This window comes from Anoplopoma fimbria, chromosome 18 (assembly GCF_027596085.1).
Source record: "Anoplopoma fimbria isolate UVic2021 breed Golden Eagle Sablefish chromosome 18, Afim_UVic_2022, whole genome shotgun sequence".
NCBI classification, from domain to species: domain Eukaryota; kingdom Metazoa; phylum Chordata; class Actinopteri; order Perciformes; family Anoplopomatidae; genus Anoplopoma; species Anoplopoma fimbria.
Window position 1 is genome coordinate 667,922 of NC_072466.1, and position 27,500 is coordinate 695,421.

The following is a 27,500-nucleotide window of genomic DNA, read 5'->3' on the forward strand; positions in this document are numbered from 1 at the left end:
TCACCAGGGACGACGAGGAGGAGTACAGAGGACTGATTGAGAGCTTCATCACATGGTGCAGCAACAACCACCTGAAGCTCAACATCAGCAAGACCAAGGAGCTTGTGGTGGACTACCAGAGGAACAGAAGCCCCCCTGTCCCTGTTTTCATTCAGGGAGGGGAAGTGGAGAGGGTTGAGTCCTACAAGCACCTTGGGGTGCAGATAAACAATAAACTGGACTGGACACACAACACTGCCCTCTACAGGAAAGGACAGAGCAGGCTGTTCTTCCTGAGGAGGCTGAGGTCCTTCAATGTGTGCAATAAACTGCTCAAGGCATTCTACCAGTCTGTGGTAGCCAGTGCCCCTTCTTCTTCTACCAGTCTGTGGTAGCCAGCGCCCTCTTCTTCTACCAGTCTGTGGTAACCAGTGCCAGTCCTCTTCTTCTACCAGTCTAACCAGTACCAGTCTGTGGTAACCAGCGCCCTCTTCTTCTACCAGTCTGTGGTAGCCAGTGCCCTCTTCTTCTACCAGTCTGTGGTAACCAGTCTTCTTCTTCTACCAGTCTGTGGTAACCAGTGCCCTCTTCTTCTACCAGTCTGTGGTAACCAGTGCCCTCTTCTTCTCTTCTTCTACCAGTCTGTGGTAGCCAGCGCCCTTCTTCTTCTTAACCAGTGCCCTCTTCTTCTACCAGTCTGTGGTAACCAGTGCCCCTTCTTCTTCTTCTACCAGTCTGTGGTAGCCAGTGCCCTCTTCTTCTACCAGTCTGTGGTAACCAGTGCCCTCTTCTTCTACCAGTCTGTGGTAACCAGTGCCCTCTTCTTCTACCAGTCAGTGCCCTTCTCTGGTACCAGCGCCCTCTTCTTCTACCAGTCTGTGGTAGCCAGCGCCCTCTTCTTCGGCTGTAGCGTGCTGGGGTGGTGGCATCAGGACTGGAGATGCCAACAAGCTCAACAAGCTGGTGAGGAGAGCCAGCTCTGTGGTGGTCTGGAGCTGGACAGTCTGGAGTCAGTGGGTGAGAGGAGGATGAAGGCCAAACTCGGAGCCATCCTGGACAATCCCTCTCACCCTCTCCATGAGGAACTGTGGCAGCTGGGCAGCTCTTTCAGCCATCGGCTGATTCTACCAAAGAGCAGGACGGAGCTTCAGACGCTCATTTGTGCCCACTGCCATCAGACTGTACAACAACAGCAGAGACCACAGTCTGTCTTTATTTTGTTGTATAGTATGTGTATTTATTGTCTGTGTAGTTGTATAGTATGTGTATTTATTGTCTGTGTAGTTGTATAGTATGTGTATTGTTATTGTATGTGTGTTGTATAGTATGTGTATTTATTGTCTGTGTCTGTGTAGTTGTATAGTATGTGTATTTATTGTCTGTGTAGTTGTATAGTATGTGTATTTATTGTCTGTGTAGTTGTATAGTATGTGTATTTATTGTCTGTGTAGTTGTATAGTATGTGTATTTATTGTCTGTGTAGTTGTATAGTATGTGTATTTATTGTCTGTGTAGTTGTATAGTATGTGTATTTATTGTCTGTGTAGTTGTATAGTATGTGTATTTATTGTCTGTGTAGTTGTATAGTGTATTTATTGTCTGTGTAGTTGTATAGTATGTGTATTTATTGTCTGTGTAGTTGTATAGTATGTGTATTTATTGTCTGTGTAGTTGTATAGTATGTGTATTTATTGTCTGTGTAGTTGTATAGTATGTGTATTTATTGTCTGTCTGTGTAGTTGAGCTGCTGCAACACTTGAATTTCCCCCATGGGGATCAATAAAGGAATATAATAATAAGTTCTGTATTGTAGTTCCCTATAATGAAACAATAATTAAAAACAGACACAAAATAATGAATTACAGACAGCAGATTTTATTATATACTAAACCCACGTCTATCTAACTCTCTTCCATTATTGGTACATTTTATTTTATTTGTTTAAAATTACTATTATTTGTAATTAATATCTTTAAATATGTATTTTTATTTTTAATATTACCTAATATTATGCGTTGGGTTATCATTAATTTGTCATATTTGTCACTATAGCACTATTTTAGTCATTTTGTGTGTATATGTACGCCTCTGTGTATTTTTTAACGCATAAATGGAAATATTTATTTAGCTAACTTTTCGTTGCAGTGTCCCAAAACTGATTATTGCAATAATGATGTAAAATATGCCCAGACCACAAATAAAAGTCACATATCAGCTCACACACATTTTATAAAATGTTTAATGTGCGTTTTTATGAGGTTGTCAGGGCTGAATCTACATTTTTATTTACAGTTAATATTGTCCTTAAATATCGTGGAATAGGAAACATTACATATCAGGAAGAATCATATTTAACGAAGAATACAGATGTGTATGTTGTATTTTTATCATAATTAACTCAGCTGTCTGTTAAGGAGGAAACTGTTTTTTTTTTACATAAAATTTGTTGTATGAAACAATAATTAATTTCATAAATATACATCACATTTTGACTAAACAGATCTTTGGCTTTTGTACAGTAATGAAACTTATTTAACTTAAATGATATTAACTTAAGTGCTGCACTTAACTTCGAGGTGCTTTTACTTAACTTGAATATTTCCATTTATGACAACAATATACATCTAGAAATATAACATTTATTTAACTACTTTTGTTAATGAACAGATCACATTCATACATAAACACGTGATATTATAAATAATCTGATTTTATCTTATTGGGAACTGGGATAGTTCTATGAAACAGAGTGAGACCTCCTGATTTTCCCCAGAGAGCCAAACGAGTTCTGCAACAATAGACGATCTTTGGTGAAAGAGTCCGTCTCTGTATTTCCTCCGTAAAATAAAACACATCTAATATTTTATACACAAAATAAAAAAAACCACTTAAACATAAGTTACGTTTATCATAATGACGTCACTTATGAATTAATATTTGATGATAATAATGAAATACATATTTAATGTTCCTAGCTGGCTTGTTTCTGCCCGGACCCGTTCCACTGACGGACCGAGGCGAACATGGCAGCAGCGGATGGAAACGTGACAGAACGAGCAGAACGTGATGAGGAGGCCAAGCTGCAGATGTTAAAAGGCAAGATAGCATGTTAGCATGTTAGCATGTTAGCATGTTAGCTTAGCTTAGCTTAGCTTAGTTTTCTTAACGTTTTTCTCTCTGAGGTCAAACACGCCACATAAATAAAACGCGTTTCTACGGGTCCCCGACGGGTTCAGACACATCCACAGTCTGTAGAAACAAACAGGATGAAGCTGAAGGTGTGACTTTAATAAAACGTCTTCATGTTAAACAGTCACATGGAAAGTTACACACACACACACACACACACACACACACACACACACACACACACATAGACACATACACACACACACACACACACACACATAGACACACACACACACACACACGCATAGACACACACACATACCCATAGACACACACACACATAGACACACACACAGACATATAGACACACACACATAGACACACATAGACACACACATAGACACACACACACACACATAGACACACACACACACACATAGACACAGACATATAGACACACACACATAGACACACATAGACACACACATAGACACACACACACACACACATGTGATACCAGACTCCTAACATCTGTTTATTTAAAGATGAAGTTCTGGTGTTCAGTTCGGCTCCTTTATGTTGATGTAAACTCACACATCTGTCACGTTTACTCCCTTCAGTCAGTGTTAACATCTGGAGAGAAGAATATGACTCAATATTCATAACATTTAACAGTTAAAGTGTCTCATGAACAGTTAAAGTGTCTCATGAACAGAGTGTACAAAGTGAAGCCTCTTTAAACGTCTTGAACCTGAGTGGAGTCCAGCAGAGTGCTCATGTGGTTTATTTAGGTTGTACTTATGATATATGATTTTCTGATAAATGTAGTTTTTCCCCTCGTGTATGTTTGTAGTTCTTAAACCCAGCTTCCTGTGTGCAGGTGCAGCCTTCCTCACCACGGTGGCGTCTGCAGGGATGATCGCAGGGTTTGGCTCCACGTTGGCGCTGGCCAAGAAAAAAAGCCCGGGCTGGTTTAGTAAGGTAAGCTCCTCCCACCGAGTGTTCAGCATGGAGGAGATCAAGAGACTTTAAAACCTGCCTGAGAATCTTCACGTTTTTAGGTTTCCTGTGTCACGTGATCCAGGGATATTTGTCGACGCGTCCATGAGTTCACCGCAGACGAGAGCTGATCACAGATCAGTCGACACTTTGACTAACTGTTAGTTAGGTTCGGTCGTCCTCGGTGTCTTTGACTTTTAAAACATCTGCATTCAAGAAACGGTAAAAAGAAAAGTCATATAAACAATTATCATAAAAAAACGTTTTGATTTTGAGTAAATCTGATGTTATGGAGTCGCTTGAGTAAATCTATAAAAGAATAGACAAATAAATGTGAGACTGTAAAGAGGAATGAGACCTGTCCAGGTGAACCCCGTCCAGGTGAACCCTGTCCAGGTGAGACCTGTCCAGGTGAACCCTGTCCAGGTGAACCCTGTCCAGGTGAACCCTGTCCAGGTGAACCCTGTCTTCACCCATTGACAGCTGAGATCGGCTCCAGCACCCTGAGACCCTTAACTGGATAAGCAGGTTACGGAAGATGGATGGATGGAAATAAGGGATAAAAATAAATGACATAATATATATATATGATTAAAAAATAAAAAATGATAAAGAAATACGAAAGTAATTTATAAACACACATACTTATATATTAAAAAAATATATATAAATATATACCGAAATTAAAAAAGTGAAAATAAATAATATTTATCATTATTATTTTATAATTCCACATTTATTTTCTCATCCTTTGACAGATTTATTGTATTTCATGGCGCTCCCGTGACTCCGTACAGAAACTCAACTCGTCTGGTTTCTCTCTGCAGACGTTCCTCTTAACGGTCGACCTGAAAATAGCAGATTTCCATGAAATCCCGACCACGGCCTTTAAACTGGAACTGAGTGACGACTGGCCGCTCTCAGGATCTGATTAAAGGTGACGCACGTAGACGAACTGAGTGAACGGAAACAAGCGCTCCTTTATTCCTGAGACAGACTCGTCTTTGTCGTCGGAGCTTCAGAGGAACGAGATAAAGTTAGAAATGTGAAATGTGGAGCGACACGAGATGTTTCCAACGTCAGACGGCTGCTTTATTCTCAGTTTGATGAAAAATATCAGCCACATATTAATATGATGATAGAAGTACATCGACGCTTTAAAACTGTCACTACTTATTTTATAATCATTTTCATAATAATACTCCGATTACTGACGGTGCGTTCACTGACCGGTTCCTGACTTTGTATTTACTGACGTGTTTTCCAACGTTATGTTCACTGTCCTGTTCCCCTGCAGGGCGTAGCAGCGACGGCGGCGGTCCCGGAGAGCGGGGCCTCTCTGGCCCTGCGTGCTCTGGGGTGGGGCTCTCTGTTCGCCTGGTGTGGAGTCGGTCTGCTCAGCGTCTCCGTGTGGAAAGTCCTCGGAGTTCACAGCGTACGTTTCTGCAGAAACACGTAAAGACGGAAAAAGATTCCGAGCAACAAAAACAACATTTACCTTCTCCGGTCATTTATATTAATCTTTAACAGTAAAATATATAAACAGTCGTCAGGTTTCTCTCTGACGTTCTTCTTCTCTTTCAGTTATCAGAGTTCAGACAGAAGATGCAGTCCTTCTTCCCGACAATCCCAAAGACCTCCACTGGATCAGAACCTCTGGACTGGGACTCTGTCTTCAAGTCAAAGTGACCTCCTGGTTCTGGATCTCTGGACTGGGACTCTGTCTTCAGGTCAAAGTGACCTCCTGGTTCTGGATCTCTGGACTGGGACTCTGTCTTCAGGTCAAAGTGACCTCCTGGTTCTGGAACCACACGGGAGGCGTTGTGTTCTTCTTCTCTGGTGGTTTTAAAAGTTGTGAAGCAGAACTCCTTCGATTCTGAGCCGATCAGAAACCGGCGTCGTGACGGACTGAAGCGGTCCAGTCTGGGTCCAACATGCTGGGTTCATAAAGGGTCAAAGGTCACCGTGATGCTCTTTACATTTTGGTGCACTTGTTTCGCTCAGCAGGACACCCTGCCTGGCGGGTGGAGTTGGTGACTAAAATAAAGTGCAAAAAGGAATCAGAAGTTCATTTTACAACAGTGATCCTTTGAAGCAGTTTATCAACATGTTAGCATGCTAGCTTTATACTGCTAGCATGCTAGCATTAGCAATGCTAAACACGGATGATTTTAGTGCCAATTTCTGGGAAATGTAGTTTGTTTACCAGGAGACGTGTTGATGATAACAGGAAATAATAAACTTTTACTTTTGCATCACGAAGGCTGGAAGTCACCATACAAAAATAACCTCAAAATACAGTTATGATTTCTGATTAAAAGTTGTAATAATTTAAAGAGAATAAATCAGCTGCAGGTCTTTTGGTTACATAATATATTGACTATTAAAAATGTTTATAATATAATTCCACATTTTGTTGAAATGCGTCTTTCACATTAAAATGACTTAAAATTCTTCAATACATTTTGTTCTTTGTCTTGTAAAATTTGTTTTTTCTTTAAATATAATCTTACATACATCTTTCCTGTAAAATAAATGAAGCAGCTTCACGTTAAACATCCGTTTTCAGAGTTTCTCCGACGCTGTTCGACTTTAACTTCTGTTTCTGGATAAAGACTCATTAAAACATCAGACCGTCTCACAAAAGGAGTTCATGACGTTTTATTCTTGTTGTGGGACAAAAACACATCTGGAGAAACAACGTCTGTCAACCACACAGGAGACATTTTATCTCTTTACATTTGTTTTAACTGTTTCTGACGAGTCTAACCCCCCCGACCTCCTGTCTGTACAGTCTCTCAAATCAAACACCCCCTCCCCTTAAATACAGAGATGACTTCCCCTGCTGGAGCTCAAATGTACATCGTCTATTTACAGGAGCATGATGGGAGATTTGATTGGCGGAGGACATAAAAAGTTCTTATAAAACACAAAGTGGCGTTTGATGCCGTCGAGGTTCGGCAGATTACTGAAGGTCAAATAATTCACATTTAAAAGTAAACAAACATATTGCACCAAAACAAAGAACGTGACGAAACATCAGTGTTTCCTCCGTCGCACCACGAGAGAAACGAGAGGCGTGTTTACAACATTTAAATAAACAGACCCCGCCCCCTAAAAAAACCCAAACTAACCACTCCCCCAAAAACCAGAGAACCGCCCACAGGAGAGCCAGAACCTGATCTTCACCACGTCACACTTTGGTTCAAACAAAACAACAAACTGACAAAAGAATACAAAATTAAAAATACAAGTATTAAATATTTCTGTATTAAAATTACTTAAAAATCCCAAATAATTTTTTTCGATGGAGTCGTATATTTTTTATATATATTCATTTGGACGTAAAAACATTTGCGTTCCGTTCTTTAAATAAAAATATATCCGGAGCCACGTCGTCTCTGAGCGCGCTCCGTGGTGGCGTGTTCGTGTCACGAGCGGCCGATTTTAAAGAGTACTTCACACAAGATGGCCGCCACCGAGGAGTCGAGGGCGGCCGACAGCGAGACGTCCAGCAGCCGGCTCGTGCAGAACGAACTCCGCCCGGTTCTCCTCCACCCTCGCCATGGCCAGCAGCGCCTTGGCGGCGTGGCACATCATGTTGACGCTGGGCGGCTCCGGCGGCGCGGCGTGCGACGCAGCGTGCGAGCTCTGCTGGTACTGAGCCACGGCCACGCTGTCCTCCAGGAAGCCCATCAGAGTTCCCACGCTGCCCTTCTGCAGGGCGAGGCACCGGGCCGGCGCCGGGTCGCCCTGCGCCAGGTTCGACAGGACGGCCACCGCCATCTCACGGCACACCTGGCTCTTCCTCTCGCCAACGAGGCGCACCAGCGCGGCAAGAAGCTTCTGCTGGCGGCTGAAGGGCGGCGTGGCGAGCAGCAGGTCCACGTTTCCGTCCTGGATGCTCAGCTTGCAGAGACACTCCAGGACGAGTCTCTGAGGGCTGAGCGAGGACACGGCGCCCGCCCAGGAGAACGGGTCCTGGGCCTCGGCGGACGGGCAGACCATCCAGTGCAGCAGCCCGTCCAGGACCGGCAGGCAGATGGTGTCGGGGTACCGCGACAGGTCCAGCTGGCCCGCCATGTTGGCCAGCGTCACCAGCGTGTTCTCCCGCAGCGCCGGCAGACAGTCCCACCACCACTCGTCCCGGCTGCAGGCCAGCCCCGGCTCCTCCTCCCGCCGGTAGCCGGGCGGCGTCCGTTTCCGGCGCGGGTGGTGGTGGTGCAGCAGCAGCAGCCGGCCCAGGATCAGCACCAGGCCCGGGTGCCGCGACAGGTCGGCGTCGTTGCCCGGGACGAAGGAGAGGCTGCGCACGACGTTGGAGATGCAGACGCAGCGTTTGGCCAGAGCGTCCTGCCAGGACTCGGCCGAGGACAGAGGAGCCTCGTCCCGGCAGCGAGGCTCGTCCTCCAGACGGCCGATGGGACTCTGAGCCGCCGGTGACCTCCGACCTCTGACCTCCGGAGGGGAGCCTGGAGAGACATGATGATATGTAATTAAAATGAATAAATGTATAGAAATGTCTAACTAAATCTCCTCCAGGACTTTACCTGACGGGTTCTCCTCCCTCCCTGCTGGCTTGGTGGCGGCGGTGTCTCCCGTCTGGATGTGAGCGGTGGAGTCTCCTCCTCCGGCCCTCCAGTGCAGGAGGCCGCTGACGAAGCCGTTGGGTCGGCTGAGCTCGGCACAGCGCTCCTCCAGCTCCTCCCACTCCTCCCCCTCCTCCTCCACCTTGATTGGAAGCTTGTCGTACTTGCTGGCCTGTTGGGGGCGGAGCTCTGCCTGCTCCTGGTGCTGCTCCTCCTTCACCACCACCTCCTCTTTGACGACAGGTTCACCGCCTTTCACCTCCTCAGTGTTTGGTGCAGCATTGAGTAGCCCCTCCATCTCCTCCTCCTCCTCCGACCTCCTGGGTGTCCTTTGCTCCTCCACTGATAGGTCATCAGAGGACGCCTCCTTCAGCACCTCCTCCTCATCCTTGTGGTGGTTGGGCGGGGGTCCCAGCAGGGTCCCCTGGCACTCGGCTCCAACCTCGTACTCCTCCAGGAGGCCGAAGATCTGGATGAGGCAGCGGCGGTAATACTCCACGATGAGCTCCAGGAAACCAGGCAGCTGCAGGAGGGCAGAGGACTCATTATAAAATATATAACATTCATAATTAATTCAATACTTCCACATCACCTAGAAGTCTTTAATAACTTTCTTTATTTGACTCAACTCCAGGCTTGTGTTTGAAACTTCCTGTTTTGTTTTAGTTTGCTGTTGTCTTCAAATATAAATCTATAAAAAAACTCTTAATAAGCTGATCCTTTTTATTTATTTATTTATTTTTTGCTGCTGTGACACTTCCCGCTCAGATATTTCACAATAAAAGCCTCTGTGCTGGGATGTTTTGGTGAAATGTGTCAAACGTGAGCAGGAAGTTTGTCATCTTTGAGCTGAAGTGGAGTTCAAAAGAATAAAACTTTATTAACACTATTAACGATCAGTGATCAGTGATCAGTGTCTGACCTGTGTGAGGCTGAAGGAGCTCACGCTGCTGTCGTCGTACAGCAGGATGTTGATGGTGTCCAGAGCCCAGCTGCTCTCAGCTAATAGGCCCGACTTCAGTGACATCATCACCCGCCACGCCTCCGGGGTTCCTGATTGGACGAGATCGATCAGAGAGATGCTGGACACGTCTGTCTCTCTGTGTGTGTGTGTGTGTGTGTGTGTGTGTGTGTGTGTGTGTGTGTGTGTGTGTGTGTGTGTGTGTGTGTGTGTGTGTGTGTGGACTCACCCGTGTCCTTGGCGGTGAGCCGGCGTCGTGGCTTCAGTTTGGGGGCGTGGCCTCCACGGAGCCGGGGGGAAGCTGACCTCTCTGTGGACGAGGGGGAGGCCCTGAGTGTGGGGGGGGGGCAGGCTTCTTCATAGAGGGGGGTAGGGGGAGCCGTTGGGGGACAGAGACCCCCCAGGGGCCGCTGGAAGGAGGAGGGGCTTTGAGGGCGGGTCACATGGTTGGAGGCGGTGGGCGGGGCCTGGAAGGAGGAGGGGGCTGTCTGGAGGGCAGGGGGGCATGGAGGGGGAGGAGGAGTGGGGGGTACGGCGGCTGGCATTGGCCCAGATGACTGGGGGCCCCTGGCCCTGCCGGCTGAACGTGTAGCCCAAGTCTGTCCTGGGGGCCACATGTTGGGCTGCGGCCGCTCCCCGACCCCCCGCCGGCCCCGACCCCAACATGCCGTGCTGCGGTGGCCCCTGTCGGTCCCGGGCGTACGGGTACGGGTACTGCCCAGCACCGGCCGCCGCTCGGGGCCCATGTAGCCGAACTGCTGCACCGCGAACGCCTCGCCTTCATGACGCTTCGCAGGCGGATAAACGCCCTCCAACGCTCGCTTGAAACCCTGCAGACACAACCGAGGGAGAAGAGCGACCACGAGACGTTACTCTGGTTTTTCAAACTGATCTCATCTGGTTTTTCAAACTGATCTCATTAACTATACTCTAAAACTCTAATGATACTCCAACGATACTCTAACGATACTCTAACTATACTCTAATGATACTCTAACGATACTCTAATGATACTCTAACTATACTCTAACGATACTCTAACGATACTCTAACGACTCTAACGATACTCTAACGATACTCTAACGATACTCTAACGATACTCTAACGATACTCTAACGATACTCTAACGATACTCTAACGATACTCTAATGATACTCTAACGATACTCTAATGATACTCTAACGATACTCTAATGATACTCTAATGATACTAATGATACTCTACTCTAACGATACTCTAACGATACTCTAACGATACTCTAACGATACTCTAACGATACTCTAACGATACTCTAACGATACTCTAACGATACTCTAACGATACCTAACTATACTACTATACTCTAACTATACTCTAACGATACTCTAACGATACTCTAACTATACTCTAACGATACTCTAACGATACTCTAACGATACTCCAACGATACTAAATAAATAAGGACATGAAGTTAAGTCACCTGCTGCTGAGGGTACAGGGGCTGATGGGAAGTGTAGGCCATGCTGTGAGGATACTGCTGCCCGTAGCCGTCATGTCTGAAGAGAGAAGTAGAGTTTAATAACTCACGACGTACGGACAAAATGTGAAATGAAACACATTCTGATAAAAACCTCTGTGCCCCCCCTCACCTCTGCTGGGGGTATCTGTTGGCAGGAAACATGCCGGCCTCGTTTCCAGATGGACCCATGCTGTTCTGACCTGCAGGGGGCGCCATGCCTCCCTCCGGACCCATCACATGCTCCGGCCTGTAGATCAATCAGATCAAGAATTACTAAATATGATCATTATTTTTCATTTTCTGAAAGTCAGAATTTTTTTTTTTAAATTTCCCAGCACAATAAAATAAAACTATTCTCCTCTCAGACCCAGAACATATTTCTTTATATATTTTTTTATTGCATTTCAACACTGAACAAACTTTTGGTGATTTTAAACGTATTTAGCTCCGTGTCCTTCGTGTTTCTCCTCCACCAACTGGATCAATAATTCTACCAACGTCTGTTCAGATAAAGAACTTCTGCAACGTAATGAAACACCTGAAGAAGAGAACGCATCATTAAACAGCTGGAAAACTCTAAATGATGCAAAAACAGAACCAGAATCTCACCTCCGCTCGTAGCCGGGGCCGTAGGGGTACTGAGGTCTGGGGCCCAACACCGTCAGGGGCCCCGAGGGCGGCCCGCGGGGGAACATGTCCTGCATGGCACCGCTGGGCATATGACCGGGACCAAAGGCCTCGCCGGGCCCCGGACCTGAACGGGTGAAGACACATCATCACTGGTTTATTTATTTTAAACTGAATTATTAACTTTAATTATCTGGAAGGAAGAAAATATCAAAACGGATTTGTGGAGATGCTGAGTGATGTAATGTTTCTGCAATATGAGCCAACAGACAAAGCTCCTTTAATAGGAACAGTTGAGGTGTTTTACCACCAGGGGGCAGCAGAGCCCGGTGACTGTAACGACACGCCTGAATAAAGCTTAGAACCAGACCCAGAGTCCCCCTAAGACCCGGAGCCCTGAACCCTCAGGGACTCACTGACCTCACCTGTTGAAATAGTGTAAATAAGAACTTAACACGTTACCATGACAACGTCATTTTTACTCCCTGATTCAAACGTCTTTCAGGCTCTTTACTTACAAAACGAGAGGTCATTTCAAATAATTTACATTTACTCGTTTTCTCTTTCATTCCTTTGATTTCATGTGTTTTTATGTTCCATCTTTAATCCTTAATGTTTCGGAGTAAATGTACAACAGGCTGAACTCACATGTGACGTCTCTTTGTTTACCTTTTTTCTTACATCTCCATGCTCCCTTTTGTGACCTCGGGTTTAACGGCACATTGCTATGAATTGTGGGTAATTCCCTTAGGCAAAGTCAAAGAGATGCAGACTTACAGAAAGGGTTCATAAAGAACTCAAAATGTCAGAGAGAGAGGAAGTGAAAGTGAGGAGACTGGGATCGGGCCTCACGTACACTTTTCAATCCACAGCACTGATGCTGCATTTGTACTGATTCACAGAGTTCACATCTGTTTTAAAGTAATTAAAGAGCAGTAATGGTTACTGTTAATCTTAAATGTCATCCTAAGTCAACATGGACACTCATCCTCTTTCCATCCATCAACAAACCATCTTGTCTTTTTCCCTGCTCACCTTTCCTCGGTCCTCCGTACGGGTCTTTGTTGGCGTCGTACTGAATCCTCATTGAGGACTCTGTCGGACCTCCTCCCTGCTGGTAGGGGCCGCCGCCGCCGGGTCCCGGGCCTCGCTTGGTGTGGAAGGCTGGATCGCTGCCTTCAGAAAACGGGTCCTGGACGCTCACTCCTACATAGTTTCTGAGATGTAAACCCAACTTTTAAAAACATTATAAAACTGAACTGGAGTTTAAAAAATAGAAGTAAAAGTTTCACTGCTTAAGGAGTTTGAAACTGACACATTGTCCCTCTGAAACCTGTCAATGATAAGAATAAATATTCTCTGCAACTGTCTTACTGCCTTAAAAATCTAAACAGTTTTGACCTTCTGGCGTCTCATCTTTAATTATTTCAGATGAGGTGTGCCACAAGGCTCGATCATGGGCCCTCTAATATTAGGTTTATATCTGCTATTTCTAGAAGACATCTCCCATCAGCATGATGTGTTATGCAGACGATATCAGGCTTAGTGTCGTCCCTTTCACTCTCTTATGAGCAATATGTCTAATATCAGTGGCTTTTCTATCTTCCTCAAACTGAACCAAGAAATATCAAATTTAATACTTTGAGCAGCACATTTTTGGAACAACAAAAGCTGATAAAGCCGTTGGATGACTTCCACAGATATCTGCTGCTGTGTTGGGGAGTAACTTCTGACTGAACTCAGGATTTGGGACCCTTCCCCTACCTGATTCCGGGCTGGGGGCCCATCTGGCTGAGCGGGGTGGAGGCTGGGGTCGGGGGCTTCAGGTCTCCGGGGGCCTCGGTCAAGGAGCTGCTGCTGGACTGAGGGGTGTTGGGGCCCTGCAGGGAGCCCGAGTTGGCTGCAGAGATACAGACCAGACAGAAAACCTGCTGAGAACAAGGGTCACACCACAGTTATTCAGACAGGCCTGAGATAAAGAGGTGGACCAAGAGGAACCAGACTTCAGTGTTTGTGGGGTCCAACAGCTTCCTGGAGACCAGCAGGGCTCACAACTGCAGGGTTAGTTAGGATTCACCACAGTCGCACAAAAACACAAACTAACTAAGCAATGGAGGCAGCAGTGGACCAGCAACTCCTGAGTTCTGAGAGGTTAAATCACTGTATTTATCAATGGAGTCTGGTGTCTCTGAAGAGAGCATTGATAACAGCTTCAGGTGTGTCTGACAGGAAGGTAAAGAGGTGAAAGTATTCTAAATATAGCGTACAAATAAACTGATGATTCTTTTAGGTGTTTAAAATCCGTCCACAGCAGTAAACCTGTTCTTAGTACTTGTGTGGTACACCTGAACTTATTTGTTTTTAGTTCTTATGAGGACCACCTGAATACAGTTCTTGATTTAATCACCTGGAAACGTGATAGAGAGGATTGTATGAAAACCTCTCAGGGCTAGAGGGTTGTTAGGGTCTACAAGAGACCAGGTGCTTCCTCACCTGGGGAAGGGGGCTGGATCCTGGCCTGGAGGGACGGGGTTTCTTGGGCTCTCCGGTGGGCCCCAGGGCCTCAGACGGGGGCTCCTCTCCTCGCTCCACCTTACACTCGTAGGCGAACAGGTACTGGATGTACTGCTTCTTCAGAGAGCTGGCCGCGCTGCTGGAGGTCCCAACGTTCAACAGGGACGACACCTCCCTCCACTTCTTGTTCTTGTTCACCTGAGGAGGAGGAGGAGGAGGAGGAGGAGGAGGAGGACCATGTGACTAAAATGTGTCTAAAACGCATGAAGGTATTCAAGAAAAACAAGGTGAGTAGGGAGAAGAGAGAGAAGAGGTGAGCTCTCACCATGGCCAGGCCTCCGATCTCCCTCACCGTCAGGTAGAGTCTGCACAGGTCCAGGGGTTTCTTTCCGACGGCGGGCAGGTTTGGGACGGGCGTCCCTCTGTCCTCCATGAAGGACAGGAACCGGTCCACCCACGGCCTCCTCTCCGGCTCACAGCCCATCTCGTACAGCCGGCTGATCTTCTCGTTGGTCACGGTGGCCACGCTGGGCTTCTGGAGACACCGAGACATGGAGAACCCCCCCACGTCAGAGGCACGGAACAAAACAACCAAAGGTCCACATTTCATGTCATCACCGCCAACAAGACTTTCAGAGGGCGACAAAATCAAACCAACACAATCAATCAGAGTCTGATTTAAAGCCAGCGGCTGACGGAGGTTCTCCTCCATGTTTATCACGGTATTTTTCAAATGAAGTGAAAGTCAAAGCATAAAACAGAAATACAACAATGTTAAGGGTTTAATTCACCTTCATTGTATCAAAATGGAGGCAGAAATCACAAAACCCAAACTATTGGACTGTGAAATACCACCACAGGGAGAGGAAATGAGTTTTCCTTTGAACACTTATTAAACTTATTTAATATTCAACATGTGAACGGAAGTGATCGGGTTCTTTTGGGTTTCACCTGTTCTGATTGACAATATAAATATAGAACTTTATCACTATAATATAAAACACTTATGCTCCCCGGGTTTTTCGGAAATGACTCTAAATGACTCTAAATGGCTTGCTGCAAGAATAAAATGCAACTTTTCAATTAAAATAAAGAAGGTGTGTTATTAAACATTATGTAGCATTTTTTTTTATCTCTATACTTTAAAGGACTTCAGTTAGAAAAACTACAGAGGGAAACATGAAGAGCTCCTTAAAGGTGCCGGACAGAGAAAAACTTTAACTCAAATATGTTTTGTATTTGTTGGTAAATCTGGTTCCATGTGGCTGAAAAAACGAGTCAATATTCTACAGTCACATCACAAAGACACAAAAGTACTACCCAACCGTTGTACAAAGAGTACTTTTACTGTTCAGAACTTAAAGTCAACGTTTCCTTTAGTCACTGAACTGCAGAATATTTGATATCGCTGCTTTATATTCATATCAGGTTATAGGTTGTTATATGTTGTTTTTAAAGTACCCAATGGTTTCTGTAAGAAATGCTGCTGGTTAGAAAACTGCTTCTGATGGTTTCCAATCACTCTGATGGTATTGATCTGAGGTCCTTGATTTCAGTTCATGAAAAAACGATCTCCATGTGGGAACAAATAAATTCTGTGTCTGTGAATGGATGAGGAGGTTGGGCAGCAGGGTCAGTAGAAACACAACCAGAGGATGGATTGAAACATCACAGCTCTCAGAGTGAGACTGTCTCATTAAAGCAGCTTTCAACTGTTCCTTTTGTGTTTCTGCTGCGTCATCGTTAAACTAAGTCAGATTTTTTGAAATGTCACACCGCTTGAATTAAAAAGCGTCTGTGACATTATTTATTTTGGATTCTATTGAGATTAAAGTGTTTCTCAAACCACACAAAACCTTCAGTAAGCGTTGGTTGAAATGGATCATCAGAGCTTTTCACGACCAAAAGATCCTTCACACCAGAAACACTTCAGAACGGTAACTCAGGGACCTTTCATGGTGCTGATGAGCTCAAAGTGTAAACATCGATGAAGCTGAAGGTTTTTAAATCAGGGAACTGATTTTTAAATGAGAAAGTCTCACATTTTACATGTAGAAAATCATATAACGATGCAAATACATTATTAAATTAAAAAAGCAGCACTTTGACTTCAATTAAAAGGTGATTTTCCCACCGGCCACCGTCAACCAACAACCGGACGAGACGTTCACTCACTCGTCTAATTAGCAAAATAAAAACACAATAATCAGCCAAAAAAAACTAACAAGATGAATTCATTAGATATTTTTGCCCAACCCTACTTCATTATTTACAAAAACATAGTAATACAGATCAGATGCGAGCACAATGCGGCCTCGTCCAATGAAAACCTTGCATCTCCAAAAAAGTCAATATGTTCTGTAAAACTTTTAAAAGTAAGTTAAACAACAGAAACCTCAAAGCGAGTTGGAGTTACGAGGTTTTCACACATCGGCAGCAGGAAGTAGGGCTCTAAGTCACAATCATCATCAAAAAGTAGAACGTTTGACATTTACGCACCAAACAAACACAGAAAACACAGAAAACACACAGAGGTTTTGTGCTTTGCTGCACTTACGGTGCTGGGTGACGTGTTGGACCAGGCCGGGCTGCTAATGCCATCCCTGCCCTCCCCGTGGCAGGAGGACAGACTGGGGGACATGGGGGACGGGGTGGGGGCTGGGACACAAACAGACAAACAGAGACATGAGGGGACGTCAGGAAGGAGACATTTAAAAAAAAACACAAAAAACGAGGGAAATCTGCTTTTTTTGATGAGCCGCCATGCAGAAGCTGTTAGCGTTAGCGTTTAGCAGCAGGTGGACAGTCGGGTTAAAGCCAACAGGAAGCTGATTAAACCTCGTTAACCACCACAAGTCATCGGTCGTCCTCTCTGCTCTAAAACAACTAGTTAATAACCTTTAAATACAAACATTTAATATTTGATACATGAATCATTCACCTCTCATTTACATTTATTTGTTTGATTGATGTTCTTCTTCTCTCCTTCAATAATAATTATTCTAACAGATAAAAACAGGTTCATACAGACAATAAACGTTTTATTTACATGTAAAACAGTTTGACTGAAATTCCTTTAGAATGATTTAGATTATTGATCAGTAAATATTGAAGCCGTTTAAACTGTGACTAGTTCAGCTGATGTTCCAACAGTTCTAACTCGAGACTAACCTTCTGTATCGTCATTCAGATATGAAATGATGTGTATGAAGCTGCTTCAAACCAGAGGTTTACTTCCTTTCAGTCAAGTCAAGTTTTATCATAAAGCTCAGCAGGCTTTTCCCTCCGTCCTCAACTCCGGAGAAAAAGAAGAACCACAAGGAGAAAATTGAATTCTCATTAAAACCAAATTGAACCAAATATCAAAAACACAACTCAGTGAGCTTTCCCCGCCGTGTTTCTGTTATTCTTATAGTTATCTGGGAGAATTTTAACAACCAACTGAGAGCTCTCTCATCTATTCCCCTCTCTCTGTCAGCCGACATGAAAAACTAAAAACACACCAAACCTTCGGAGCATCAAACTATGAGCAAAAAAAAACTGAAAGCGCCAAAGAATTAGCAGCAACAACCAGTCAACACACGTCTATAACTCCTCCACTAAAACTGTAAACACAAAGCAGACGAGTCTTCTCTCAGAACCGCCGACACACATCTGTATGGAGGCCGACTCCTCACGGCTGGATAATGAGGACAGGTGAGTCGAGAGGAGAGAGAGAACCAAACAAGCAGGAAGAAAGCCCGACATAAAAACACAACTCTGGATCGTGTTGGCAGGAAACCAGCCAGAGGAAATAATGACGATGTAGTAACGAACATCGTGCTGCTGGAAACAAACTGAACTGCTGCCGAGTTCAGACTAGAAACAGAAAGTCTTTGTAAAACATCTCCCGGATGGAACAAATAGACGTCAATCTGAATCACAGTTTTCTCTCAAAGTCTGACGGATGCTGTTTTCTGGAGGACTCTCTGTCTGCCTCTGGAAAAGGTTCTGGGAAACTCTACGAAAGGTACACACAGGTGGGAGCATTCAAAACTACAGAGAGAGAGATATTCTGAGAAACAACTCTCAATTTAGGAGATTGTAGTTCAGAGTGTCATTTCATACTTGTGATTTTCTCTCTACACATGTTTACTGCTTCTCTGTAACTGCTGTGCATATGACAATAGATACAAACGTACTTCTAATAATCTAAAAAGTCCAAAGAGAGTTCTAATATTGTTTTCAAAAACCTGCATCGCTGCTGTTGAGAAGCCAAACGCTGAGCGCTCATGCGTCTGTTAGAGCACGCTGAGCGGCCTCTCTGATTGGTTAACAACGAGCACCAATAAGGACTCACCTTGGGCCTGGGCGGATCGGAGGCCACGCCCTCTTTGCAGAGCTCGACCCGCTGCTTGGCGTCTGGATAGGCGGTCGTCCCGTCTGCTGACATCATCGCTGGACCTGGAATTATGAATTATGATCAATCATTTACAAAGTCATAAGCAAGGCATCCTAACTGATGGGGGTGATTGGTCGTACCTGAGGAGGGGCCGCTGTAGGGGGGGCCCTGTGCTGCCATCCTCACAGAGTTGCAGCCTGCTTGCTGGCTGTAGGGACCTGCTCCGGAACCTCCAAGACCTCCAGGACCTCCAGGGCCCATTCCTCCCATTCCTCCCATTCCTCCCATTCCTCCCATTCGTGCCAGTCCCAGATAGCTGCCCTGCCTGGACACCACAGAGAGAAAAAAGGGTTAAACTTTGATTAGATGCAGTTATCTTGGTCAGCTGTTTACTTAAGCAGGTAAAGGTACGTATGTTAAACTTAAGCAGGTACGTATGTTCACACCTGACTTTAACAGGTAAAGGTAGGTATGTTCACACCTGACTTAAGCAGGTAAAGGTACGTATGTTCACACCTGACTTTAACAGGTAAAGGTAGGTATGTTCACACCTGACTTAAGCAGGTAAAGGTACGTATGTTCACACCTGTATATTATCTCATTTAGTTTGTTTTCTTTGCCGTCCTAAAACCGTGAGTTCAAACCTACAACTGTACACCAAAGGTATAAACCAGAACAATGTTTGTGCATCTGCATCTACCAAACCTACCCATAATGCTCAGGGGGGGTCAGCACGGTGGGCTGGGGATGAGTATGGTGGTGAGGAGGAGGAGGAGAGACGTGACGGGTAGGAGAGAGGGCCGGTCGACCCCCGGGCCAGGACTGCTTCTGATAGGCTGGGGAACGAGCAAAGGGAGGCCTGGAGGGATGAAGGATGGAAGGATAGAAGGATGAGGGATGTAGGATGGAAGGATGGAGGGATGAGGGATGTAGGATGGAAGGATGGAAGGATAGAAGGATGGAAGGATGAAAGCATAGAAGGGTGGAGGGATGTAGGATGGAAGGATAGAGGGACAGAAGGATGGAGGGATAGAAGGATGGAGGGATAGAAGGATGAAGGATGGAGGGATGGAAGCATAGAAGCATAGAAGGGTTGAGAAGTAACAAAAACGTTGTTTTGGTCCAAAACGTAAATTCTCTGCAGCTACAAACTATCAGGAATGTCAACGCTGGCGTTCAAAAAGGTAAAAAAAAAAACTAATGAGAAGATAAAATGCTATAAAACTACAAACTGTTCTGTGAATTAAAGTTTATTCATTTTCCAAAAAAACAACAGCAGGCCCCGTTTGGATCATAAATCACACAACATGAAACAGTTTGATGTCTTTTGAAGCCTTAAAATTAAACCTTATTCTTAAACCTTGACAGATTTGATAAACAATAACAGATGACTATAAATGCAAATTTAGTGAGAGAGTAAGAGAGTAAATACGTAAGTCCAGACTCACCTGCTCTGAGCGGTGGCAGAGGTGGAGGAGTTGGCACCTGGTCCGGCGTTGGGGCCGACCTCAGGCAGTTTGCGGCTGGCGTTGGGCCCCGGGGGCCCCATGCCCTGGCCGGCGCTCTGAGGCATGCCGGGGGATGTGGGGGCCATGGCGCTCCCTCCGGCGGGATAAGGCCGACCCCGGCGCCGGGCCCGGGACCGCGACCCGCCGGCGTCGACGGGCCCTGACCGTGCATGGGACTGCTGCCGTTCAACCCCAGGCTGTTGGCCAAGCCGGGGCCCGGACCAGGGCCGCTGTAGTTGGGACTGGGGGCCCCGCCATAGTGGGGGGGCGAGGGTAGTTACCTAGAGAGAGCGAGGACGGACAATCTGCTTAGAAGGTCAACCTCTGAGACTTTGATGAAGGTGTTTTTACTTCCTGGTCACAGTGTGTACCTGGGGGGCCGTACTGGCCATAGGAGCCCCCCTGCTGGTAGGAGCCGTGGTGCATTGGCCCCCCCGGCGCTGTGTGAGGGGACATGGGCAGTGCTGACTGCTGGGGGCCAAACTGAGGCCCCGGAGTGCTACGCTGCATGGAGGGAGGGAAACCTGGGAAGAGACAAAGACAGGAGGAGGGAAATGAGTGTTTAGCCTAGCTTAGCACAAAGACTGGAAGCAGATGGAAACTGCTAGCCTAGCTCGGTCTAAAGAGTCCGGCCGTTTAAATGGCAAAGAGAAAGTAACAGTAGGGCTAGACCTGTATGATACCAATAGTATTTATGGTAGTATTTTGGAGATATTACAGTATTCAAACACTGGACACTATGCCGGCATGAATATCCCACAATGCAATGGGATAATCACGTCAAAGCTCATAACAGACAATGGCAGACAGATGTTACGTCAATAACTTTAGTGTGTTGATAAGATTTTACTTTGCTAGGTGTAATATGTTTTTAGTTTTACTGACGATCGTTATCCTCCAATATTCAGTAAAACATGAGATCAGGACGTCATTTATGCTTCTCTAGTCTCTGATCTCTGATGATGTTACATCGTAAACAACCAGTCTGTGTTTAAACCAACAGGAGAGCTAGTAACGTTAGCAGCACCGCTAACGGCTAACAGGAGGAGAACAGTTCAGGTACATTATGATGCGTTCAGGCTCTGTTCAGTTAAAATGAGTATTGGTTGAAGGTAAATTATAATGTTATCATGATGTGTTCACATGTAATCTGTAAAATGTAGAGTTGGTGATAAACTAGAATAAATCCAGTAGTTTGAAGGAGATGTTTTCACACTAATATAAAATAGATATTAGAGATGAATTATGATGTTTAACTTCCTAACACTAGCTCTACAATCTTTTATTTCCTTATCATTGAATTGTGTGTTTTAATAAAGAAAAAAAACAAAAGAAAAGATCAATATTTGGTATTTTTGATGGTTTACTGACTTCAGAGCGTTGAAATGATTTGTACATATATTTTTACACAAACAAAAGTTTACCTCTCTCCTGAGTCATGGCAGACTGGGAGGGATGAGGACCAACATCTAACCCGGGACCAGAGACCTGAGGGGTCAACTGAGAGCCTGAGAGGGAAACGCCCAGAGAGCTGTTACTCACAGTGTTGGTCTCCATAGCAACCATGTGACCTTCACAGGTCGAGACATGAACAGACTACCCTGAGCCTTCCTCTGAGCACTTATTGTATTCATATTAGTTTGTTTCTGCACTTTTGCTCTGGTTTATGCTTTTAGATGCTTGTTTAAGAAAGGAGATGCACTGATGACTTCTGGTGACTAGTAGTTCTCTTGAATACCTATGTTGAATACACTTCCTGTGAGTCGCTTTGGATAAAAGCGTCTGCTACATGACTGTAATGTAATGTAATGTAATGTAATGTAACAGACTGTGATATAAATCAGAGACAGGCAGTGACCACCATCATCATCCTCCTACCTGGTCCGCTCAGGGCCGGGGACATGGGTCCGGATCGGGATTGGTTGCTGGACCCGGCGGGGGACAGTGACGGGGAAGGGGAGGGCCCGGTGCGAGCAGGAGGGGGGAGTCGAGGCGAGACGTGGGGGGAGAAAGGAGAACGGGCCGGGGTCCCCTGGTCGCCCTGAGTGCTGCTGGAGCCCGACGCCCCTGAACTCACCGCCGCCTCGGTGCCGGTGGGCAGGTCGTCGATGGAGCCGGATAAATCCTGAAACGCAGACGGACGACGTCTCCTTTAAGTGAGTTATGAATCTCAACATTTCAGGATCTTTGACTGTTTCTTCAGAGACCATGAACGCCACAACGTCCGTCTTTATTCAGTTAAGGGATTATTCAAACAGGGAATGTAGTCTAAAGCACCCAAAACTAAACATTTTACACTCAGTAAAAGCAGCACAATCGTGTTCCAGCTCGTTGGATAAAAGTCATTTTGTCACATCATCGTTTAGTTTTTATTAATTGTTGAAAAGTGTCACATTCCTTCGCCGTTCTCCTTTTCAAATGTTACTCAAATGTTTTTGTTTTTTTTAAATCAATTACCAGAAGTGTCATTGTTAACCAATTAAGTACTATACAGAGGGATAAGTCAGCAAGTGAGGTCAAGTAAGTAAGTAAGTGAGTAGAAAGGTACGTAAGTAAGTGCATAAGAAAGTAAGTGAGTAAGTGAATATGTGAGTAAGATAGTGAGTAGGTAAATAAGTACGTAAGGAAGAAACGAAGTAAGAAAGGAAGTAAGTGAGTAAGTGAGTGAGTAGCTGAGTGAGAGAGTCCGTCACTCAGCTGGATCAGTCTCAGCTCTGAGATGACTTTAACATATTTCCCACATCTCCAAACTCGCCTGAACGCATCACCGTCTCTGAACGGTGAAACCAGGAGATTCTGTTCCTCAGAATAGATTTATTTATCTGCAGCCTGACGGAGGACGAACAGAAGCTGAGTAAAGTATACAGTCACTTATTCATCCATCATCACCAAACCATGGAGGAGTGATGGTGGTGTAATTATGAGGAGACTCATTAGTGACCTTCTGTAGGTCCATGAGGAAGAAGAGTAGATGATGAAGAAAGAGAAACACCAAGAGGAAAAGAAGAAGAGTCAAAAAGAAGAAGAGAAGCACTTCACTGAAATCTCCCATCTGCCCCTGGGGCTCCAGCCAGCCAATCACAGCGCAGCAACCCCGCCGCTCTCCCTCGCTCCGCCCCTTGCCAACAACTCAGCCAATCAGCAGCTGCTGCATCGCATCACACACACTCACACACACACACACACACACACACACACACACACACACACACACACACACACACACACACACACACACACACACACACACACACACACACACACACACACACACACACACACACACACACACAGTGTGTTCTAAATATAAAGAGTGAGCTGCAGTGTTTGTCTGCCTCGTTCAACCTTCACCTCCTCCGTTCTGTCTCCTCCCTCCTTTCTCCCTCTTCCCTTCTCCTCAGTTTCATGTTGACTACATACCTTTTATCCTCTCCTCCTTCCCTACTCTCCCCCATTTCTCTCCTTTTCCTTCCCCTGCTTCCTTCTTTTTCCCTTTTCCATCTCCCACTCTCCTCCCTTCTTTCCCCCTCTTCCTTCTCATTTATTTCCTCCTTCTCCCTCTCTCCTCTACCCCCACCTCCTCTTACCTTGCTTCTCCCTCTTCAATATCCACCTCCTCCATCTCCTTCCTTCCTTACCCCTCTTCGTTCTCCTTCCTTCTTTACCACTCTTCCTTTTCCTTCTTCTCCTCTTTATGTCTTTTTTAATTGTTCTATATATTTCATTCTGAACTTAAAATGTCATTATTATGAAAATGATATAGAAACTAACAAACATGATGAATAAAGTGAAGTTTAAATGTAGATTTTCATGTTTATTTCTATATTAAGAAGTCAGAAGTGTTTCCAAACAGCAGCAGTGCTTCATAGAAGCCATGTTGAACTCTGATAGAGGACTGAGGTTATATCTAAATATCATGTTATGAATATCAAACTGCAAAGAAGAGACGGTCAGCAAGAATAAACAAACAGACGATTACATTTAAGTCTGTCGAAACGATTTAAAATAAAACGCGGAGCTGAACATCATTAACGTATTTAGGAGTCCGTGAGGCGTTCGGGTGCAGCTGATTTTTCTGCTGACTTTTTCTTTTTATACCCACTTCGCCTGTCGCCATGGCAACTGCATCAGCACCACTGACTTCATAAGGGAGGCTCCGAGGAGGAAAAAAAAAAAAAGGAAAAGAGAGGAAGGCAGGACGGAGCTAGGGAAGCTAACAGAGGGAGGAAGGAAGGAAGGAGAGGGAGAGAGGAGAAAAGGGGAGGAGAGAAGTGAAACAAGTGTTTCTGGAAGTATTTGGGACATTTAAATAAAAGCTGGTCAAAGCTTTATAAATCTTATAAATGTGACTTACATCTGAAACATACTCTAAAACTGGTTTATGAGTCAAGCTATAGCTGATATTTAAATGTCTGTAAAACTATTTTGATAGTCGATGAATCATTTAGGTCACATGCAGGCAACAAATGCCAAAAATAAACAGCTTGTCAAATGTTCATATTTGCTAGTTTTCTCAATGATAGTGAACTCAATGTATTTGGACATTGTGTCGGCAGTTTTCACCGTTTACTGATGTTTAACTGACGTTTTTTAGACTAAATTATTATTCATACAAGTTCATTTAAGAAGGGCTTTTGCGCAGCCTGGCAGCCTTTTCTCAGGGTTCAGTCGAACAATCAGTACATGCAGATCTTTAAATGTAAATCACAGTTCAGTGTTCAGGAGAACCTGGTCGTTATTTCTGTCCAGACGACACAGCAGAAGTATCAGGCGCTGAGAGCGTGATAAAGTAAAATAAAATATCTAAGAAATTCAGCTTTAGTTTTTTCTGATTTATGTCATTATAACTGTGTTATTCTGCACTAAAGACATATTTGAGTTTTCTCTACTTTAGTCATTATGTTAAAAGAGAGGCTGGTTTACTCTGAAGGTTACTGGTTTCCACACACAGGAGTAGCACAAAGTCCCATTCTTGTTGGGATTCCGGTTTTCTTTGGAGAAGCTGATGGAGTTTCGTTGTGCTGTACAGCTCTGACTGAGTCTCTAAACGTAGTCTTAGTGAGACGTAATCTGACGTACCGGCAGGCTGGACGGCCTCTCCTGTTGGCTCAGACTCATCTCCTCGTGGTTCGGTTTCCCAGGAGTCATAGCGGCGGACTGGCCCCGCCCCCCGAACGCCTCCTGGGGGACCTCCTGAATCGAGACAGACCAAGACTCAGAGTTAAAAACTACAAAAACACTCAAGTCAGCTGATCAGACTCCATTTAGTAGGTGTTTTGGAGCTTTCTACTGTTTCTTAAGGTCTTCATCAGTAATCAGTTTCATTTTTGATTAATCTACATTTTCTAGATACATGTTTTGTTCTATAATATGTCAGAAAACAGTGAAGAATGTATGTCTCAGTTTCTCAAAGTCTAAAGAGACGTCGTTAAATGAAAGAGATTCAGTTTATTCTGATATAAAACAGAGAAAAGCAGCAAAGCTTCTTATTTCAGAGGCTGAAAACAACATTTTACTGCCGTTAATGCATTAAAAATGACTAATCGATTGCTCTACTACGAGGCACCCAGTCATGGAAAGTTTCAGATTAGACTATATGTTCTTGTTGACCCATCTTTCGGTTGTTCTCTTCCTCTTTGTTAACCTTATTTCCCATCGTCATGCTTTTATTGTGAAAACCCTGTGGACAGGTGTGTCGGTCATACCTGTTGAGGCAGTGGGCGTGGCTGCATGTAGGGCGGCTGGCTCGGGGCGGCAGGCTGCTGCTGCGGAGGGCTGAAGTACGGCGGCTGACCCGGCTGACAGTAACCGCCCACGTTCTGCTGCTGAGCGTACGGAGAACCCATCTGAGGGAACACGAGGACAGCAGGAACGTTAATGTCCACAAAGAACGAGAACGAGGCTCAACGGACAGACGGACGAACAGTTACACTTCCACTCACATCTGAGACTCAGATTCATGTCACCATGGTCAAGCCCTACACCCCCCACCACTCCTCTCTGCTGCCTCGGGGTGACTGGTTGCCCCGTCGCTCAGAGGTCCCTGCAGCCGATCCACCCGGTCACAGCTTCTTCCTGTCCTGACCCCTCAGTGGAGGAATGAACTCCCCACTGACCTCAGGACAGCAGAGTCACTGCCCATCTTTAACCTCACCTCTTCAAGAAGTACTACCTGATAAAGAAGTACTACCCTGATAAATAACTGAAGTACTACCTGATAAAGAAGTACTACCTGATAAAGAAGTACTACCTGATAAAGAAGTACTACTGATAAAGAAGTACTACCTGATAAAGAAGTACTACTGATGATGATAAAAAGATAAAGAAGTACTACCTGATAAAGAAGTACTACCTGATAAAGAAGTACTACCCTGAGCCTTCCTCGTAGCACTTATTATATTCGTATCAGTTTGTTGCAATTATTGTTTAATTTTGCCTCTGCACTATACTTTTGCTCTGGTTTATGCTTTAAGATGCTTGTTTAAGAAAGGAGATGCACTGATGACTTCTGGTGACTAGTAGTTCTCTTGAATACCTATGTTGAACACACTTCCTGTAAGTCGCTTTGGATAAAAGCGTCTGCTAAATGACTGTAATGTAATGTAATGTAATGTAATGTAACATGTCTGTATCCAGCAGTAATCAGAGTAGAAGAAGAAGAGAGCACGAACCAGAAACAAAACATAGCCTCCATTGTTTCAGCCTGGCATGCTGCTTAAGTTCACGTCACAAAGACAATATTAATACCAGCTGCAATAAAATAAATGAACAGTTTAACCTCTTATTGTTTTTCCAGCGGTGGTTTATTTGATGTTTTAACACTTTTCCTTTCTTTGTTATTGATCTGAACTGACTGAAATCATCGTCTTTTATTCAGATGTTTTACTCCTTGTAGTCTGATTACAGCCAAACGTTCAAGTACGTGTTTATGTTGTTGTACATGACGACGCAGCAGAGGCAGCATCAACCCAAACCAGCAGTCTGGAGCCTAACAATAGCCGCGGCCCAGTCTGCACCAGGAATAGCCTGACCCGGCCCGGCTCTGACAACATCAATAGGTCTGTTGTCCTCTGAGCGTCCACGGTGAAGAGGTGACCATGATGAAGATGAATCAGCAGGACGGCTCAGAGAACAACCAGCTCTTTGAAGGCCACACACTGAAGTTTGAATACACAAACTACTTGTTCATCAGACAACAACCTAAAACTCTGCAGTACAACAACTTTAAAGACACATTTTCCTGCATCATGAGGACGGCGCCAGGAGTTACTCTGAGGTGGAAGGAGCGCCTCCTACCTGCTGCTGAGGGTACTGC

General features: G+C 44.9%; 2 protein-coding genes across 2 annotated transcripts in view; one reads left to right on the forward strand and one right to left on the reverse strand.

Moving 5' to 3' along the window:
* Positions 1-2,982: 2,982 nt before the first annotated feature.
* tmem242 (transmembrane protein 242) lies at positions 2,983-6,559 on the forward strand. Its single transcript, XM_054618104.1, has 4 exons — positions 2,983-3,075; positions 3,989-4,089; positions 5,405-5,542; positions 5,692-6,559. Exons 1-4 carry the CDS (start codon positions 3,003-3,005, stop codon positions 5,794-5,796), a joined length of 417 nt encoding a protein of 138 aa, XP_054474079.1. The 5' UTR covers positions 2,983-3,002; the 3' UTR covers positions 5,797-6,559.
* A 962-nt stretch (positions 6,560-7,521) lies between these two features.
* arid1b (AT rich interactive domain 1B (SWI1-like)) overlaps positions 7,522-27,500 on the reverse strand; it is a 23,457-nt gene continuing 3,478 nt past the window's right edge. The window contains 26 exon segments of the mRNA XM_054619031.1: positions 7,522-7,629; positions 7,631-8,579; positions 8,658-9,219; positions 9,619-9,749; positions 9,887-10,141; positions 10,191-10,379; positions 10,382-10,487; positions 11,117-11,192; positions 11,286-11,402; positions 11,765-11,909; positions 12,818-12,999; positions 13,547-13,682; positions 14,276-14,303; positions 14,306-14,494; positions 14,622-14,831; positions 18,636-18,739; positions 18,818-19,002; positions 19,387-19,536; positions 20,126-20,303; positions 20,306-20,449; positions 20,452-20,466; positions 20,557-20,709; positions 22,064-22,310; positions 25,265-25,378; positions 25,891-26,031; positions 27,482-27,500. The exon segment at positions 27,482-27,500 is cut by the window's right edge and continues 173 nt beyond it. Of these exon segments, the coding sequence (XP_054475006.1) occupies positions 7,539-7,629; positions 7,631-8,579; positions 8,658-9,219; positions 9,619-9,749; positions 9,887-10,141; positions 10,191-10,379; positions 10,382-10,487; positions 11,117-11,192; positions 11,286-11,402; positions 11,765-11,909; positions 12,818-12,999; positions 13,547-13,682; positions 14,276-14,303; positions 14,306-14,494; positions 14,622-14,831; positions 18,636-18,739; positions 18,818-19,002; positions 19,387-19,536; positions 20,126-20,303; positions 20,306-20,449; positions 20,452-20,466; positions 20,557-20,709; positions 22,064-22,310; positions 25,265-25,378; positions 25,891-26,031; positions 27,482-27,500 (4,816 nt within the window). The 3' untranslated portion in view covers positions 7,522-7,538.